Consider the following 17574-nt stretch of genomic DNA (forward strand, 5'->3'; position numbering starts at 1 on the left):
TGATAAAGGAGTAATGATCTACGGGCTACGCGTAGTACGCACGTCACGCACACAAATGCGAGTAAATAGATAGCGCAAAACGGAATCCAAAATTGCAATCGCAAATTCGCAACAATAATTCGTTATTGCGACCGACGGGCTAGGCGATTTACGAACACGGCACAAAAAATATCGTCGTCAATATTCTCGTATATATTTTTTTACTACGATTTTAAACAACGGACACCGAAGCCGTCGTCGTCGTCCGTTGCCACTTGCTGTACGCCCGGAGCTCCGATCCGTTAACGTACACCGTCGTTCGCGCACCGCGTACACGTCCGACCGGCGTAGACGTTCACACCCGTCGACGTGTATTCGCACAGTCTTCCGGGAAACGAGAAATTGCCACATCCCTTCGTCATTATCAGCGTGACGAAACGGAGATAATACGATTAAGGTAGCGGCGCGCGGTGCGTGTGAATTTCGAGTACAGGGCATGTTGTGAATGCTGTGATATTGCTAATTCGAGTGGTTGGTTGGTGGACGGATACGGTGTTTTGCTTACGTGATTAGATTTTTTTTCTATTCTCTCCTTCCTGGCGACCAGTAAACCTTGGACTACATACACCGTATTGACGAACCGTGTCAAGTTCGTATGTCCTGGACGTTTTTCAGGTTTCCGACTCGAATCTCGGCTTCACAATGGAACACAGATACAACTATTTCCAGCAAAACCGTAAGTGTACTTATCTACAACTGACGTGACACTTATAATAGTAAAACCATAATGCTATTTGCCGTTTGACGTTGAGCTTGTTCGGATCAAAACGTTTGTTTTTTTTTCACACAGCCAATTCCCTTGTTAATGGACAGTCGGCGTTCAACCGACCGTCTGCTGATGGGATTCAGTCGACCAATAATTACTCTGGTAATTCTAGTCACTAAATAATATTTTATCTACCTAGTATTTATATACCCAATTTTTGTTATACATATTTTTATTTTTATTTTATTACAAATTATACCTACCTAGTATATTGTAATAATTACATTTATGCTATTTAGGTATCTAGCTTTTTCTTCTTGTGATTTGGTATGATACGTTAAGTATGTATCTCGTAGCTTTGGAAATAAAAAATATTGCTTTCGATTTATTCTTATCACATATCTAAGCTATGGACAAATTTCCTTAAATTATTTAGAACATGAAATTGTTTTTAACTACTTTCTAATTAAAAATAAAAATAATCTAATAATAACAGTACAAAAACATAATTTTCAAATAGTTTGATAATTACCTAAATTGAATGAAAAATTTATAATTTAAAAATGAATACTTAGATATTTTTTTTTATATTTTATTTATTTATTTTTTTAAATATTTTTTAGCATCATTTTAATTAGTGGTCTCCATTAAACATGTAATGAATTACACATTTACCCATGTTCTTGACTAAAATGGTGTTAAGGTACATGACCCATGCATTAATACCTGTATAAGAATTTAAATACTCATAGTGTATTACTTTTAACTAGAAATTTAGTAAATTATCTAAGAAATATTTATTTTTTCTGTGAGTATTTTTTATTACATAATAATCTATATTAAATAAATTGTTATAATTCTAGGAAGCATGCAATCCACTTCTCCTTCAGATCAATCACCATTTCACGAGAAAATGCATTCAAATCCTAATACAGTTCCATTAATGAATAATCATTTATACCAAATGGATTCTGCTAATCAACCACCACGCTCATCTGGGCCACCTAGGACTAATGCTAAAGGAATTTATGAAAATGTTCAGTCTTCAATTCCTGTGAGTATATTTACTTAATTGAATTTAAACTGATTAAAACTTAAAGAAGTATATTAAATGAGTAATGTTGGGTCTATTACTTATTTTTTAAAATACATTTTAATTAATTTTAACCATAAGATAATAATTTTATCTTGTATTTTATATTATAAGCTTTACAAAGTGTTTTTATTATCAATTCAGTTTTAAATTAGTACCTATTCTGAAGTGGTTTTACATACTAGGTAATCTCTATCAATAGTGTAACATAATTATGTACTTTCTTAGCCTCTGGATTTTGTGATCCTAGTTGATTCTATGTATTTAATGTTTGTATATTTATTTTTATGTTATGTTGTTTTTATGTAATTATTTTATGTTTGTATGTATATTAAATTATAATTCAATAGAAATATTATTAAGGCATTTCAGAGTATTTATATCTAAACTCTAAAAATATTAGTTGATTTATAATAATGATAAGATATTATTTGTTTGGTCATAAAATTGTTAAATTTTATAATTATTAAAATATATATATATATATTTAATTATTTATCTTAATTAATTACACAAATAAAATTAAATCAATTATACTAAATATAAACTCGGGATAAACTTGTAACATTTTGAAATTTTTTGTAATATTTTATTCCTAGATTCTGTTTTATTTATATCTATTAAAATTTTTATTTCAGAATGTCTTAAGCCTCACTCAATCTAATAACGCTGAAAACTATACAATAAATCCAGACTTTCAGCTACAACCTCATCTTACTGCTCTGTTACCACAGCAATCTAAAAGAGTTCCAGAACTATATTCAGTTGGTAAATATAATACTAGTAAAGGATCGATAGCAGAAAATATGAATACAAATTATTTTTCTTCAAATAAACCTTATCCCGAACCCAAAATTATTGAGTATGATTTGGAAGAAACATCTACCGAAAGTTCACCACAACATACTTCTTCATTATACTCTGAAAGTACTGATCAGGATTCAGAAAGTACACATCTGAGTAATGTATTTCCTAGGCATATGTCGAATAAAAGTACTGAGTGTCATGTAACAAAGGAATCAAAAACAATTTCAACCACAAATCAAGAGTTTCCTGTGCCTAGCCAATTTGCCGATTTCAATCTCAAAAAGAGTGATAGTATTGATGATCACCAACATTCTATTTTACATAGTGCTTATAATCAAGAAGATGACATCATTGAAGACATTCCTTTATTTGACAATATTATTCCAAATGAAACAGAACCAGCCTTAGAAAATCAAGAAAATCTAGAATCTCGCTTTAATGAACAAAGTTCAAACATGCCGAGAGCTCAAACATTTGATTCTTATGCTACTAAAAAAGATTTTGAACAGACAAACTTTAACTATGAAAATAAACAAGGTTCATCTTCTTCTGCTTATAGTAGCATGAATAACTATTTGTCTTATAATGTTGATAAATCTTCAAATGCTCAAAATTCTTCTCAGTTTAATAAAGGGTTATATTTTAATCAAGCAAATGCTTTGACTCAACCTAGTTTATCAAATAGTTCAATTTTACAACACTCACAAAGAAAACCAATATTCCCGTATGGAAATACCGAACTGTTTAATCATCATGAAATATCATCAAGTAATCAAAGTTATAAAGATGATTTTAATTCAGATAATTTTAACCAACAAAACAAGCACATTCAACCCAATATTCAAAAATCAAATGTACCCCCGGTTGATTCTTCATTACAATACAATATTAATAGTAATACACAAGATGAAATAGTTCTTGAAAATGATAGTATAAAAACTTCAAATGCTGATGCATTAAAATATCAAACTATGAATTCTTGTGCTACTAATTTGTATAATCAACAAAATGATCAGGGTATGGAATCTATTAGCCAGCAATCAATGTATAATTCTTCAAAACCACCTGTATCTGAATTGTTGAATAATAGTCAACAGGCAGCTAGCAAAGAGTTTATACCTCACAATTCATCATTAATATCTACTCAGTCTTTAGGTCCTGTGACTTCAGCTACAATTGTAGCTCCGTTAAGTTCATTTTCTGTGTCAGAAGCAGAATTTCAAAATAAACAGAATACACAGTATCAAAAATCTGATGATCAGGCTAGTAATTTATTAAATTTTTCTAATAATGCTAAAAATAGTCCAATTGATTTATTAAATCAGGACTCAACAAATGTACAATCTGAGATTGATACTAAACTTTCAAAATCTCCAATCAGTAACATACTTGAAAATCAACAAGAAACAACAGTTGATCAAACTGAACCCATAAATAAGCAGTTCAATAAAAATCAACACGATGAAATAAAATCAATGTCTCCACCATCCATTAAAAATGTTACTCAATCTAATGATTTCTTTAATCCAAAAAGTATGACTTCTCAACTAGAGTCAAAAAATCATTTTACACCTCAACAACCTATAGTTGATAATATAAAAACTTCATATGATCAATTTTCTAATAAACCCATAAATGTTGAATCCCAACCAATTAATAACCAAAACGTGACTGTACAACAATCTGTACCAACTACAGGTCATAATGTTAGTCATTATTTCGATTCGTCAAATGTAAATAATAAATTTGTATTTAATCAACAGTCATGTAATTTACAACCTAGTGGTCAATTACAAAATATGCAAATACAGGATAAACCCACAGTTTCAATTAACCCTACTCCAGACAAATCAAACAATTGTACAGAATTTTCTTATGTGCAAGATACCTCAATAAAATCATCTTCAAATCAGCAACCATTGTTGACGAAAAATGAATTAGAAATAGTTGAAAACGTAAAATTAGATTCTGATGTGTCATCAAAGGACACTTTACACTCTTCAGAATCTCTTTTGACTCAAGCAAATAATTTGAATTTTAAGTCATCAGAAAATGCTGAGATTGTGACACCTAATGATCAATTTTCCAACATGGCCATTGATAAGCAACAAAAAATATCTGATAATAAAATACATATTCAGGAACAATCAACGCCTACCTCTTATTTTTCAAAAGACATATCCCTTGATAAAGAAGAAAATTCTATTCAATTTAAAAACTTTTCTACTACATTTCAAGACAATAATAGTTCAGTGCCTAAATTAGAAGTCATTAACAATTCTCAATTGTTACAAAATAAACAAAAAAATTTAGTGTCTTTAAATTCAGATTTACCAACAAACCACGAGGTTTCTCCACTATCACTAAGTAATCAAATTATACCAGATAATAAGGCAAGTCAACAAGAAGCTAACCAATTTCCTCAACAATATTTTAGTAATAAAGTAACATCAAATGAAATTTTATCATCATCTAATCAGTTACCTCCACAAATATATAACAACCAACCAAAGTTAAATACCATACAGCCTCTTCAGTCAGGGTTAAATCCATATACAGCACAACCATTAAATAATCAACCAACATTAAATACTGTTTCTTCGGCATCTAATCAGCTACCATCAAAAATGTTTGATAACCAACCAAAACCAGATACTTTACAGCCTCTTCAGTCTGCATCAAATCCGTATACAACACAACAATTTGATAATCAACAAACCCCAACAGCTATTCCATCAGCGTCAAATCAATTACCACCACAAATGTTCAGTAATCAACCAAAACCAGATATTAAACAGCCTCTTCAGTCAGAGTTAAATCCGTATACAGCACAACCATTTAATAATCAACCAACATTAAATACTGTTTCTTCGGCATCTAATCAGTTACCACCAAAAATGTTTGATAATCAACCAAAACCAGATACTTTACAGCCTCTTCAGTCTGCATCAAATCCGTATACAACACAACAATTTGATAATCAACAAACCCCAACAGCTATTCCATCAGCGTCAAATCAATTACCACCACAAATGTTCAATAATCAACCAAAACCAGATATTAAACAGCCTCTTCAGTCAGAGTTAAATCCATATACAGCACAACCATTTAATAATCAACCAACATTAAATACTGTTTCTTCGGCATCTAATCAGTTACCACCAAAAATGTTTGATAATCAACCAAAACCAGATACTTTACAGCCTCTTCAGTCTGCATCAAATCCGTATACAACACAACAATTTGATAATCAACAAACCCCAACAACAATTCCATCAGTGTCAAATCAATTTCCACCACAAATGCTTAATAACCAACAAACATCTAATAGTGTACCACCCCCTCAATTCGCATCAAGTTCATATCCAACATCAACTGCTTCAACAGCCACTAATCAATTTCCACCAACATTGTTTAGTAATCAATCAACATCAAATAACATACAGCCTCTTCAGTCTGCATCAAATTTATATCCAACACAAGTGTTTAGTAACCAGTCAAAATCAGTCACTGTTCCATCATCAGACATTAACCAATTTCCTCCGCAAATTATTGATAATCAATCAAAATCAATGGTTATGCCACAAACCGCAGCAAAGACGTTTGTAAACCAATCCACACCGAGTACAGCATGGCCTTCTTCATCAACTACCAATCAATTTCAACCACAAATATTTAATGGTCAAATTAAATCAGACGTCTCTTCTATTCAAACATTGCCTAGTCAGTATGCATCACAACCATTCAATAACAAGACAATATCTAATATGATTCCACCTGTTCCTTCAGCAACAAGTCAGTTACCTTCAAAAATATTAAGTAATCAACCTAAATCAAATGTTGGTCTTATTCAATCAACAACTGGTCAGTATCCATTCCAACCATTTAATAACCAACATGCACCAACTACTGTTTCATCAGCTGTTAACCCGTTACCAACACAGCTGTTCAGTAATCAACCTAAATCAAATGTTGTCACTCCTCTTCAAACAACATCAAACCAGTATAATTTACAAGCATATAATAACCAACAAGCATCAAATTTTATTCCATCAGTTTCATCTACTGCAAATCAGTTTCCTTCTCAAATACTTACCAATCAGCCAAAATTAGATGGTGGTTTGTCAAATAAACTAATAGCTAGTCAATATCAGTCTCAACCACTAATTAATCAATCTTCAATGGGTGCTCCACCAATTCAACAAGCAACTAATCAGTATCCATCACAGCCGTTTAGTCATCAATCCAAACCAAGCAATTTCCCAACTTCTCAAACAGTCAAAAATCAATATCCTTCACAACCATTTACTAAACAACCGGGTCAACAAGTATTACCAAAACAAAATCTTCAACAAGTCCAAAATCAGTGGCCACCAGCTAATTTTTCAAGCCAAACTACTAACTTAATATCTTCACAGCCAATAACTATGAACTCATCTTCTAATTTATCTACTGTGCCTCCCAATGTTAATCAACAAAGTCAAATGCTTGGTACTCATATGTTGCCACCAAATCCATTGTCTTCTAATAATTTCTACAATCAAGTTGAAGGAATTGGAAATGTCCAGCAACCTCAGTCTTCAAATCATAATGTACAGTTAGCATCCAAAGGATATCCACCACAAAATAACATGGGTTTTTCTAGTCAAACTAATTATCAGCAACCAAATGCTCTTCATAGACAACAAGGATTTCATAATCAACAACAAGACCAATATAGACCAGAACAGAATCCTTCAGTTGTACAACAAGGATTTTCTAAGACATGGGTAAGTTTTTTTATGTGTATATAAGTCATTTATAGCTTATATTTCTTTAACTTTATTCATCATGTAATTTGATTAAATATGCCATACAATTTTAACACTTTTAAAAAGCTACATTTGATATAGTGTAATATATATTTTATTATGTACATTTATTTATGTAGTTGATGGTCATAAGTGCTATTATGAAAATATGCATGCAGTGATTGTAAATTATGGTATAGTTAAAATTAAATTATGTAATTACAATAATTGTATTTATTTAAAAGGGATATGACAATTTGGACTTATTAAAATCAAGGGATGTACTGCCAGGTGACGGAGTTCATCCACCAGAGATAAAACTTCCTCAAGGATATGCTAATTGTGATAACTGTTCTCCAGAGTATGGTTTTAAATTTAAATTTAATTTAAATATAATTTATTTATTATTGTATCTATTTAATTTAGTATTTTCCGATGTACATTAAATAAGTTTCCAGCTTCGAAAAATTTGTTAGACAAAAGTCGATTGCCATTAGGGATTTTAATACATCCTTATAAAGATCTTTCAGTAAGTAGACTTTATTTTTTATTTATTTTAAATTAATTTTCTTTGTTTTAATTAATTTATTTTTAGCGTTTAACTGTGATACAATGTGAAACTATTACAAGATGTCGAAATTGTCGTTCTTATATAAATCCATTTGTTCAATTTATTGATAATGCCCATTGGAAATGTAACTTGTGTTACAGAGTAAATGAATGTAAGTAAAATGTTAAAATCTAATATAATAGACTTAAATAAAATTAGTAAATTATGCCAAAATGCCAAATGTCATTGCATACCCACTTTTTTTTGTTTTTCCTTAAAATATTTAGTTATTATTTTATATTCTTTTATTTGATAAATGTTGATTTATTATTAAATTAAAATGTATGCTGCAACTTAAATGTAAAAGGGTAATACTTATTAAAATCTAAATGAATAAATTTATTATTTATAGTACCTGGGGAGTTTCAAATTGATCCGTATACTAAAACACTTGGTGATCCTTCCAGAAGGCCGGAAATACAAAATGCCACTATTGAATACATAGCTTCACAAGATTACATGGTTAGTAGTGTACTTAATAATATAAAACATTACAATGTATTAATTTATTGTCCTGTTTATTACTTTTAGGTTAGACCTCCACAACCAGCTTTGTATCTATTCCTTTTAGATGTATCACGAACTGCGACTTTGACTGGATATTTAGAAATAGTTTGTGATCGAATTTTGAATAAAATTATGGCAGATGATATACCTGGTGATTCCCGAACAAATATAGGTTTCATCACATATGATTCGTCTGTTCATTTTTATCAAATAGCAAATAGTGATGGAGGACAGCCAAAACAGCTTATCGTTAGCGATATATCTGGTTAGCAATAAAATACATCATTTTCTAGGATTTAGATTATTAACTATTTGTATTATTAACTTTTAGATATATTTTTACCGTTGCCTGATGGTCTCATGGTGAATCTGGAAGAAAATAAGATTGCTATAAAAGATTTGTTGACTAGTTTACCAAATAATTATAGAGAGTCTTACAACACCGGTTGTGCCTTAGGAGCTGCACTTCAAGCAGCTTTTAAAATATTAGCTCCCCGCGGAGGTCGTGTTACAGTGTTCCAAGCTAGTTTACCAAATTGTGGGCCTGGTAGTTTAGAACCAAGAGACGATGGAAACCCCCACACTGGTGATCGTGTTCAGCATATGGCTCCATCTACTGATTTCTATAAAAAACTAGCGCTTGAATGTAGTGGTGAACAGATTGCTGTTGATATGTTTTTTGTATCTTCACAATATTTAGATATTGCCACTATTTGTAAGTAAATATAACATTATATTATTAATAATTAATTCTAATTTGAATGATTTTACTTTTAGCTGGAATATCAAAATATTCATCTGGATGCATACATAATTTCCCTCAATTTAATGTTAAATCTCCAACTATAGTTACACGCTTTATAAATTGTTTTGATCGATACCTATCACGTAAAATTGGTTTTGAAGCTCTTTTGAGATTACGTTGTACACGAGGTGTGGCAATACACTCTTTCCATGGAAATTTCTTTGTTCGCTCTTCTGATTTGCTTATGTTGCCCAATGTTAATCCCGACAATGCGTATGGTATGCAGTTATCTATTGAAGACAGTTTGGATGGTGTTTCTGTTGTTTGTTTCCAGGCAGCATTACTTTACACTTCTAGCAATGGTAAAATTTACTATATTTAAATTAATTAAACATTTTTATTTTATAAAAGATTTTATGTTACAGCGGAACGTCGTATTAGAGTTCATACACTGTGCATACCAGTTACGGAAAATTTAGATGATGTTTTTCATAATGCTGATCAACAAGCAATAACATGTTTGATAGCTAAAATGGGTAAGGGATATCAATAAACAAAAGATAACATTTATCAATTTAAAAGTTATTATACTTATACGCTGTGTTTTGTTAGCTGTTGACCGAAGTACAGAAAAATCATTATCTGATGCACGTGAAGCCTTTTTCAATGCTATCTCAGATTCTCTCTCTGCATACAAACTTGGTTGCTCGTCCTACAGTGGCCCTGGAATAATGCTGTCGCCATTATCATTAAAAGTATTCCCATTGTATATTCTAGCCACATTAAAACATGTAAGTATATTCATTTGGTTGTTTAAAAAATGGTTCATTTATTAAATTAGAACAGTCTAATTTTAATAACTCGAATTTCAAGGAAGATACATATTAATTTAAACATATTTTTAAACTTATATTTATTGTAAATAACTTATTATCACCATTTCATAAGACAAAAAAAAAAAATTTTAAATATGAATATGTTAGCATTTTTGAAGTTTGAGTTATTAAGGTTTGACTGTATTACCTATATTTACTTTTGAAAATTTATATTAGTTATATACTATAGTTAACATTTTTTTTTATCATAGTCGGCATTTAGAACTAATCAATCTACTCGACTTGATGAAAGAATGTTTAGTATGTGTCAAATGAAAAGTTTACCATTAAATAATCTTATTCAATACATATATCCAGATTTATATCCTGTCTATGCTTTAGAAGAACAGGTAAAAATTAATTTAAACCCTAATATGTTTTTATTATTTACTTAAGTACAAGTAACATAATATATTATTAGTATTTATTTATTTTAAAGAAGTATTATCATTTTTTATTTATTTTATTTTAGCCAAAAATAGATTATGAAAAGCTGACAGAAATTCCTCTTCCGCCAGTTATACAATTGTCTGCAGAACGTATTGAATCCAATGGTGTCTATTTAATGGACGACAGTGAAACATTAACAATATTTATCGGCCATAGGTGTTCAGATCAACTTATACAGCAGTTATTTGGCTATGTGAATGTTAATTCAATGCCAGAACTTATCGTAAGTAATACAATACACAATACTTAACAAATTTTATTTTTCAAAGGAATTAATACAGTATACAATTAAAATAAGAATATATAATATATATTTTTTATTATTATCTAATCTTGTTCAAATTATATTATTAGATATGCAGTTTTAAAATAATATTGATATACAAATTAATATTAACTATTAATTTAATCAACAAAATATTTTTAAAAAGTATATAGAAATAACATTTATTTTTCTATTTTTTTTGTTGAGGGGTCAAAAGTATAAGTTTCTTAATACTCGCTTCTTTAGTAACATACATTTTCATACAAGTATTATAATTATTCAATTGCATTATTTGACAAATTTGAATTATGTATAGAATATTAAAACTGAATAGTAAATACTATTTATGTAGAACTGATAAATAAAATAAAATGTATGTATAATTCTGTTTTCTGTATACTATTTATATTTTATTTATTTATTTCATAGACTACACTCGCAGAAGTGGACTCCAAACCATCATATTTGTTACGTAGTTTTATTTCATATCTTCAACACTTTAAGCCATATCCATTACCAATAGAAATAATAAAGTAAGTAGTTATTTTTTAAATATTTTTTAATAATTAACAAGGATTGAAATATTTTTTAGTTATTACTTAATTTTATTTTATGTTCTGCGAACTGTGTATATTTGTGAACTTGAGATAAAAAAGAATACGTAGATAACGATTAATATTTTATTGAGTTATCGAGAATAAACTACGAGTGTAATGGTAATTTTAAGGGGATTTCAATGTAGATTGAGATAACAAAAAATTTGAGATAGTGACATTCGACAAACAAGAATTTAATGTATTTATATTTTTCTTTAGAATAAGATTTTAAATATTTTCAATTACATCAGTTGATTCATGGTCATATCTCCATTCGATGTTTTCCTGATCAAAATAATTAATTATCAGTTTTATATTTTTTATTCTTATTGTAAAATAATGAATATAATACCATTGTATCTACGTGTACATAATTTAATTAACAAAAACTAATAATAATACAAAGTGCTGTGGTAGAAAATATCTTGAAAGAAAAAAAAAATCTGAATTTTATCGTTAATGATACAAATATTTTTTGATCACCATTAAAGTTTTTTTTTTTTTTTTTTTTTTTTGTATATTTTAGAGACAATGGACCACATAAATTACGTTTTTACAGTCGGCTTGTCGAGGATAAATTTGAATCTTCGTTATCTTATTATGAATTTTTACAACGGCTCAGTCAACAAGTTCGATAATGAAGTATTTTTAAAAATAATTGAAATAAAATATCAATGCTTAATATACACCTACTAAATGTTTTTTTATTCTCTAATCAATATTTATTTGAAGAGAATGATATAAGTTAAGTTTGTATTTTGTATAATTCATTAATTATTTGTTACTTTCCTTTATTGAGTTTTAAAAATAGCTATGAAATTATTCGATTTATAATTAGTTGTTTTCTTGTATGTATATAAATTAAAGAAAGAAATTTAAATATATTGTACAATGAATTTTAATGTTAAGTAGTATCTACACAGTTAAAATATTATTTTAAGTGGTTAATGGCCAGTTATATGTCTGGTATTATTTATTTGTAAAATTGTTTTATTAAAAATATGTTTATTCTATTACTATATATATTTTTGTAATGCTATAAAAACTTATTCTAATGTATTATATATATTCCCGGTTATGCATAAAAGTTAGTCAATATAATATTGTTTAATTTCTATGCATTTTTAAAACACCTGAAATAGTGAAGCAAATTACTAATGAATATATTATGTATTTCTTATAGATATTATCTATAAATATAAATATATAATACTGTTTAATGCCCCACAGATTAGACAATTTTTTTATCATTTAAATAATTTTTTTTAGTTAGACCTTAGATAGTATCATTTAAATAAATATGGCAAAGTTAGAAAGAGTTAATAGTTATTAACAAAAATTAAATAATACTAATAATGTAGTGATAAACAATATGATAAGTTCACTGATAAAGTGTTGCATTAATTGTAAGGTTTTGATTTAGTAAAAATTAAAATGTTTAATAGATAATTACCTATATTAAATTATATATTTAATTAAACTCTATAATTAAAATTTTCACTTGTCAATAGTCAATGTTAAAATAGTTAAGTTAAAAATATTATAAATATTATATTTTCATTCAGTGTAGAATTTGTTCATTACACTAATAATGTCGTAAATCTGGTTAAAATTCATATTTTTAAATCATACGTTTTAATTAGATCTATGCCCTAAAATATATGTGCATAGATATGTACAAAATTTTAAAAATATTTATAACTTTGTTATTGAATTAGTCGATAGAGTATTTGATAGAATTATTAGGCATATTAATTCCATTCATAATAATATTCATGAAAGTATTAAATTAAACTTTTCTAATATTACAACTGTAGTTAGGTACCATAAACATTTAATATTAAAGTACAAATGAGTGGTAATTTTAATTAATACACATTCAAATATTCAATTAAAAGTCAATTTAAGTTAATAATATTAGCCATGCAGAAAATAACAAATAATAATTTATGCTTTATTATTAATTTAAATAAGTATAATAACTAAAAATAATAATACTTCAATCAGTTCAAAAGTAACTGAGAGGTTAAATTAAAAGCTTAATTATAGTTTAGTACTGCAGAAGCTTATATTATACTGAATGTATTTTTATATGTATGTGTTCAGAGTTCTTATATAACTATAATAAATTATACAATGCATTGATTATTGATAACTAAATTATAACCAGAGATCAGAAGGTACATTTAAATTGCATGCAATATATAATTTTATTTCATTTTTAATTTAATTTTTCCAAAAATACAAATAATCAATCAATCTAAATTTTTTAAAAATATTTATTTTTAATAAATATTCATAAAAAAACTTAGTTTGTTTAGTCACAAATTTACTTTCATATTAAAGTAAAATTTTCCTTCCCGCTTGCAGATTTAGGATTAATGTATATTGTATATGCAACAAATTCATATCTCAAAATCATACGTACCCACGCACAATATTGATAAATAAAATATAAATCTTACCGGTAATTATTATGTCTACATATTTTTTTATAAGTAATTAAGTATAGTATAAAGCGGATAAATGGACAAATACTCTGAAACTTGAGTGGTTGAGTGCATGATAAGTAAAATTATACACATCATGAAATCCGGATAGATTCCTCTGAGAGATGACATACAATTAGGACTTTTTTTTATTTGGCATGTAATTCGGATGCAGTCAGAACAGAATGCCTGATTTAAATACTCAGAAATTTAGCAAAATTATCATATCATTTTTCTAACTTCGGAAGGGGTAGCTCACATATCTATCTATTATAAAGTCACGTAAATAAATTAAAAAATTCTACATTCAACTTTTGAAAATGTATGAAAAATATAATCTATCTATTCCAACTTATCTGAAGCATTTATAGTATATAATATACTTTTGTATTATATATTTATAATTTATACCGTAAAGGGGGGGAGGGTATTTTAGTATACAAAATACCTACTTTCTCAACACAAAAGGCGCAAAAAAGGCAAAAAAAAAAAACGATACCTATTTGTTTAGTATTACTGATAGGTACTAGGTACCTAGGTAATTAAAAAAACATCAACAATTGGGTCTTAAAAGTTTTTGTGATTACCTAATACAGTAATACCTACATATTACCTACCTTTTATCTAAATTTGTTACCTATTCGGTAAACAATGAAAATTTCAAAATACTTAGACTAGCTTATTAAACTAAAGCAGAAATCTATTTTCACCACTCAACGATATATCAGTAGGTATTGAATAGTATTCATAGGCGCTAATAGGGGGGCGCTTGCCGCTTAGGGGGTATTAGCACTCCCAATTTTAAAAGTAGCACCCTCAAATACTTTTTTTTTATAATATTACAATCAATAGCTAATAGCTATTCAACGCTATGCCCGGAAAATGAAGAGATTAAACACCCTCAGTTTTTTTATTGAAATTGCGCCTAGGATATAGTATTACTTAGATAGATACCAGCTATGTTGATTTAAAATTACAGTAATATTTTTATTTATATTACTGTATGCGATAATTATACATGCAATGCTTTTGGAAAATAATAATAGTTCAATCATATTAATAAATTTAAAAATGCTAATATTTTTTTTTTATAGTAAGTAATTAATTTTAATTATTATACAATATTCTTCGAAATAGAGCTAATACACAGTTACACTGTTTCCACTTGTAATTGGTTAAAAAATGTGGTTTCATAAGGATTATCTAACCAAAATAATTTTATTGAATTCATAGTAATATTACTAAATTTAGACATTCAATGAAATACCTAATAACATATGTTTTTTTATTTTTTTTTTTATTAAACATTGCATAATCATATGAATAAGATATAGTACCAATTAAGTGCCTTATCAATACTTATATACCTAGTGGCTAGTATGTAGTTGGAAATTTTGAATTCAACTCCTAACTTTGTATATTAATCGTTATTCACAGAGTTATATGTTATATTTTATGTATTGTTAATTAATTTTATAATATAATATGTTTATTGTTTTTGTAATGTTTGGTGTGATTAATAATTATATTATATATATATATATATATAATCAATGATGCCTATCTAGTATAATATTCAATATTATCATAAATTTTTAAAAAGTTGAACATTGGTGTATGTGTGTTCGTGTGTTGTATGATCCATTCTTACTTTTCATATTTCTTTTTTTGTACAGACAATCATGCTAAAAAAGTGCAAAAATTAATCGCCCCCGGGTGGGCTCGAACCACCAACCTTTCGGTTAACAGCCGAACGCGCTAGCCATTGCGCCACGGAGGCTCGTTGGAAGTTCGATAAAAAATGAGTAAAATAGATTATTTTTTTTATGTAGACATTAGGCACATAGATAATATCTATATTTTAGGCACCTAACTAATACGTCATCTAATTATCTAATATCACCATTCACCATTCACCGTAATTTATTACTTAATACTTATAGCTTAATATTTACTATCTAATATACATAATACATTATAATATGTTTTGTCAGGTATCGATAATGTACCTTAATAATATTCTACTTCTAATATTACCCAGGTACCAGAACCAGAGGTTTGGTTATGAATGTTTTATTGTTATGAATTATAATAATGGTTGAATCGAGGAAGTAATTGAGAAGTACATTAGGGTGCTCGGAATATTGGTACGGTTCATACATTTATAACAAAAGAAATAAAAAATGCCGAAAACTGGTACTATTCAAAATTTAATTTTCAGTGGTCCTAAAATGTTTACAATGTTTATAATATAATTTCGATAAATCACCATCGTTAACAAGTTAAATTTAAATAATACTTAAAACAAAAAAATAGTGTTAGCAATCAAAATTAACCAAAAACACAAATAAGTCCATACAAAGCAGCAGGCAGGTAAAATAAATATAAAATATAGGTACAATATATATAATATAATATAATTTATGATTAATAATAATTATTTAGTATACTTTGCTATATTATTTAAAAATTATTCTATTTGAATTTCTTTATTTAAGAAGCTCTCACATTTGTTGTGTAGTTTGTCTTGCAAAGTATTATTTTTTTTTTTTATGAACTTTTAGGCGGTAAGGTATTGTTTATATTTGATTCAAAACGGGTTCTTAAAGGTATTATTTTCACTCGCAGTCACTCGTGAGTCGTGGTTTCCCATCGATCGTCGGTAAAATGAAATTAAAAATAAATTGTTGATATTTTATTTTTATTTTTTTTTTTTGATAAAAGTTTAGGAAACCTTGACTATTGTGAACCGTACCAGTATTCCGCGTTTATAAAGACCGTACCAGTTTTCCGTTTACCATACATTAGGAGGTATTCAGGTAAAGCATTTGATGAAGATGGGTAGGTAAAGCTGTAGTGTAGTAAATGACTACATTCTAGTAGGTAGACCTTCTTATGTTTACATACCGCTATTTCTACGAGAAATGAGAATTACTCCTTAAATAGTTTAAAAAAATCAAGTTTTTGACATTATGATGGTCTTAGAGTATACAATATACATATTTGAAAATTTAAATACTAGAAATTGAATAAGTTCATTATTAAATAAAAACAATTGTTTATGCATAAAAACCGTGTAGCCGTGTAGGTTTATTTTAATAATACGAGCGGTTTATACTGTTTCGGCGAGGCACGCGTATTATGATAAATTATTATGCAATTGTCTACCGCCGACTCTAACCACCTGTTACGGGATATTTATACTTCTATAATTTGTGAACACACGCGGACCAACAGACAACAATGTATTATATATTTATATGTTGTGCGTATAATAGTGGTTTATGTTTATAGGTACGCCATTATATTTTATTAGCTTTGTGTGTCACATTTCAGCATCATCGCCTATCTGTAAAATACGTACAGTATTTATATAAGCCTATAAATTATATTATATTATAATATATACGTAAACGATAAATGATAATATCATCATAAGTATTTATAGTTATAATGTTATATATATTTTAAAAAACGTTGTGTAACGCGCTTCGATTTAATGTCGCACACTGTCTTATTCTGCACATTATAATATTCACCTATCAAACTTTCTCGAATCCGACGTGCTTATAAATATTATAGTACCTATATATATATATATG

At 28.0% G+C, this 17574-nt stretch overlaps 1 protein-coding gene and 1 non-coding gene across 3 annotated transcripts; one reads left to right on the top strand and one right to left on the bottom strand.

Annotated features, from left to right (window-relative positions):
* The first annotated feature begins 62 nt into the window (after nucleotides 1-62).
* Nucleotides 63-12504, top strand: LOC132928998 (mucin-3B). 2 transcript variants are annotated; one of them, XM_060994009.1, is made up of 17 exons: nucleotides 63-715; nucleotides 830-907; nucleotides 1609-1799; nucleotides 2477-7414; nucleotides 7681-7796; nucleotides 7862-7964; nucleotides 8031-8157; nucleotides 8398-8507; nucleotides 8577-8817; nucleotides 8884-9267; nucleotides 9330-9659; nucleotides 9723-9833; nucleotides 9910-10088; nucleotides 10385-10522; nucleotides 10645-10845; nucleotides 11317-11420; nucleotides 12010-12504. In XM_060994009.1, exons 1-17 carry the CDS (start codon nucleotides 682-684, stop codon nucleotides 12119-12121), a joined length of 7497 nt encoding a protein of 2498 aa, XP_060849992.1. In that variant the 5' UTR covers nucleotides 63-681; the 3' UTR covers nucleotides 12122-12504. The 2 variants fall into 2 exon arrangements, with proteins under 2 accessions (XP_060849992.1, XP_060849993.1); XM_060994010.1 differs by lacking the exon at nucleotides 830-907.
* A 3175-nt stretch (nucleotides 12505-15679) lies between these two features.
* Nucleotides 15680-15752, bottom strand: Trnan-guu (transfer RNA asparagine (anticodon GUU)). The gene has a single exon. It is a non-coding gene; the product is annotated as a tRNA-Asn (tRNA).
* Between the last annotated feature and the right edge of the window lie 1822 nt (nucleotides 15753-17574).

This window comes from Rhopalosiphum padi, chromosome 4 (assembly GCF_020882245.1).
Source record: "Rhopalosiphum padi isolate XX-2018 chromosome 4, ASM2088224v1, whole genome shotgun sequence".
NCBI classification, from domain to species: Eukaryota; Metazoa; Arthropoda; class Insecta; order Hemiptera; family Aphididae; genus Rhopalosiphum; species Rhopalosiphum padi.

Bases quoted from the DNA above. Each gene is read 5' to 3' on its own strand.
- LOC132928998 (XM_060994009.1), top strand. From the start codon at position 682: ATGGAACACAGATACAACTATTTCCAGCAAAACC. The intron at 716-829 runs GTAAGTGTACTT...TTTTTCACACAG, and splicing joins CAACTATTTCCAGCAAAACC to CCAATTCCCTTGTTAATGGA. The intron at 10,846-11,316 runs GTAAGTAATACA...TTTATTTCATAG, and splicing joins ATTCAATGCCAGAACTTATC to ACTACACTCGCAGAAGTGGA.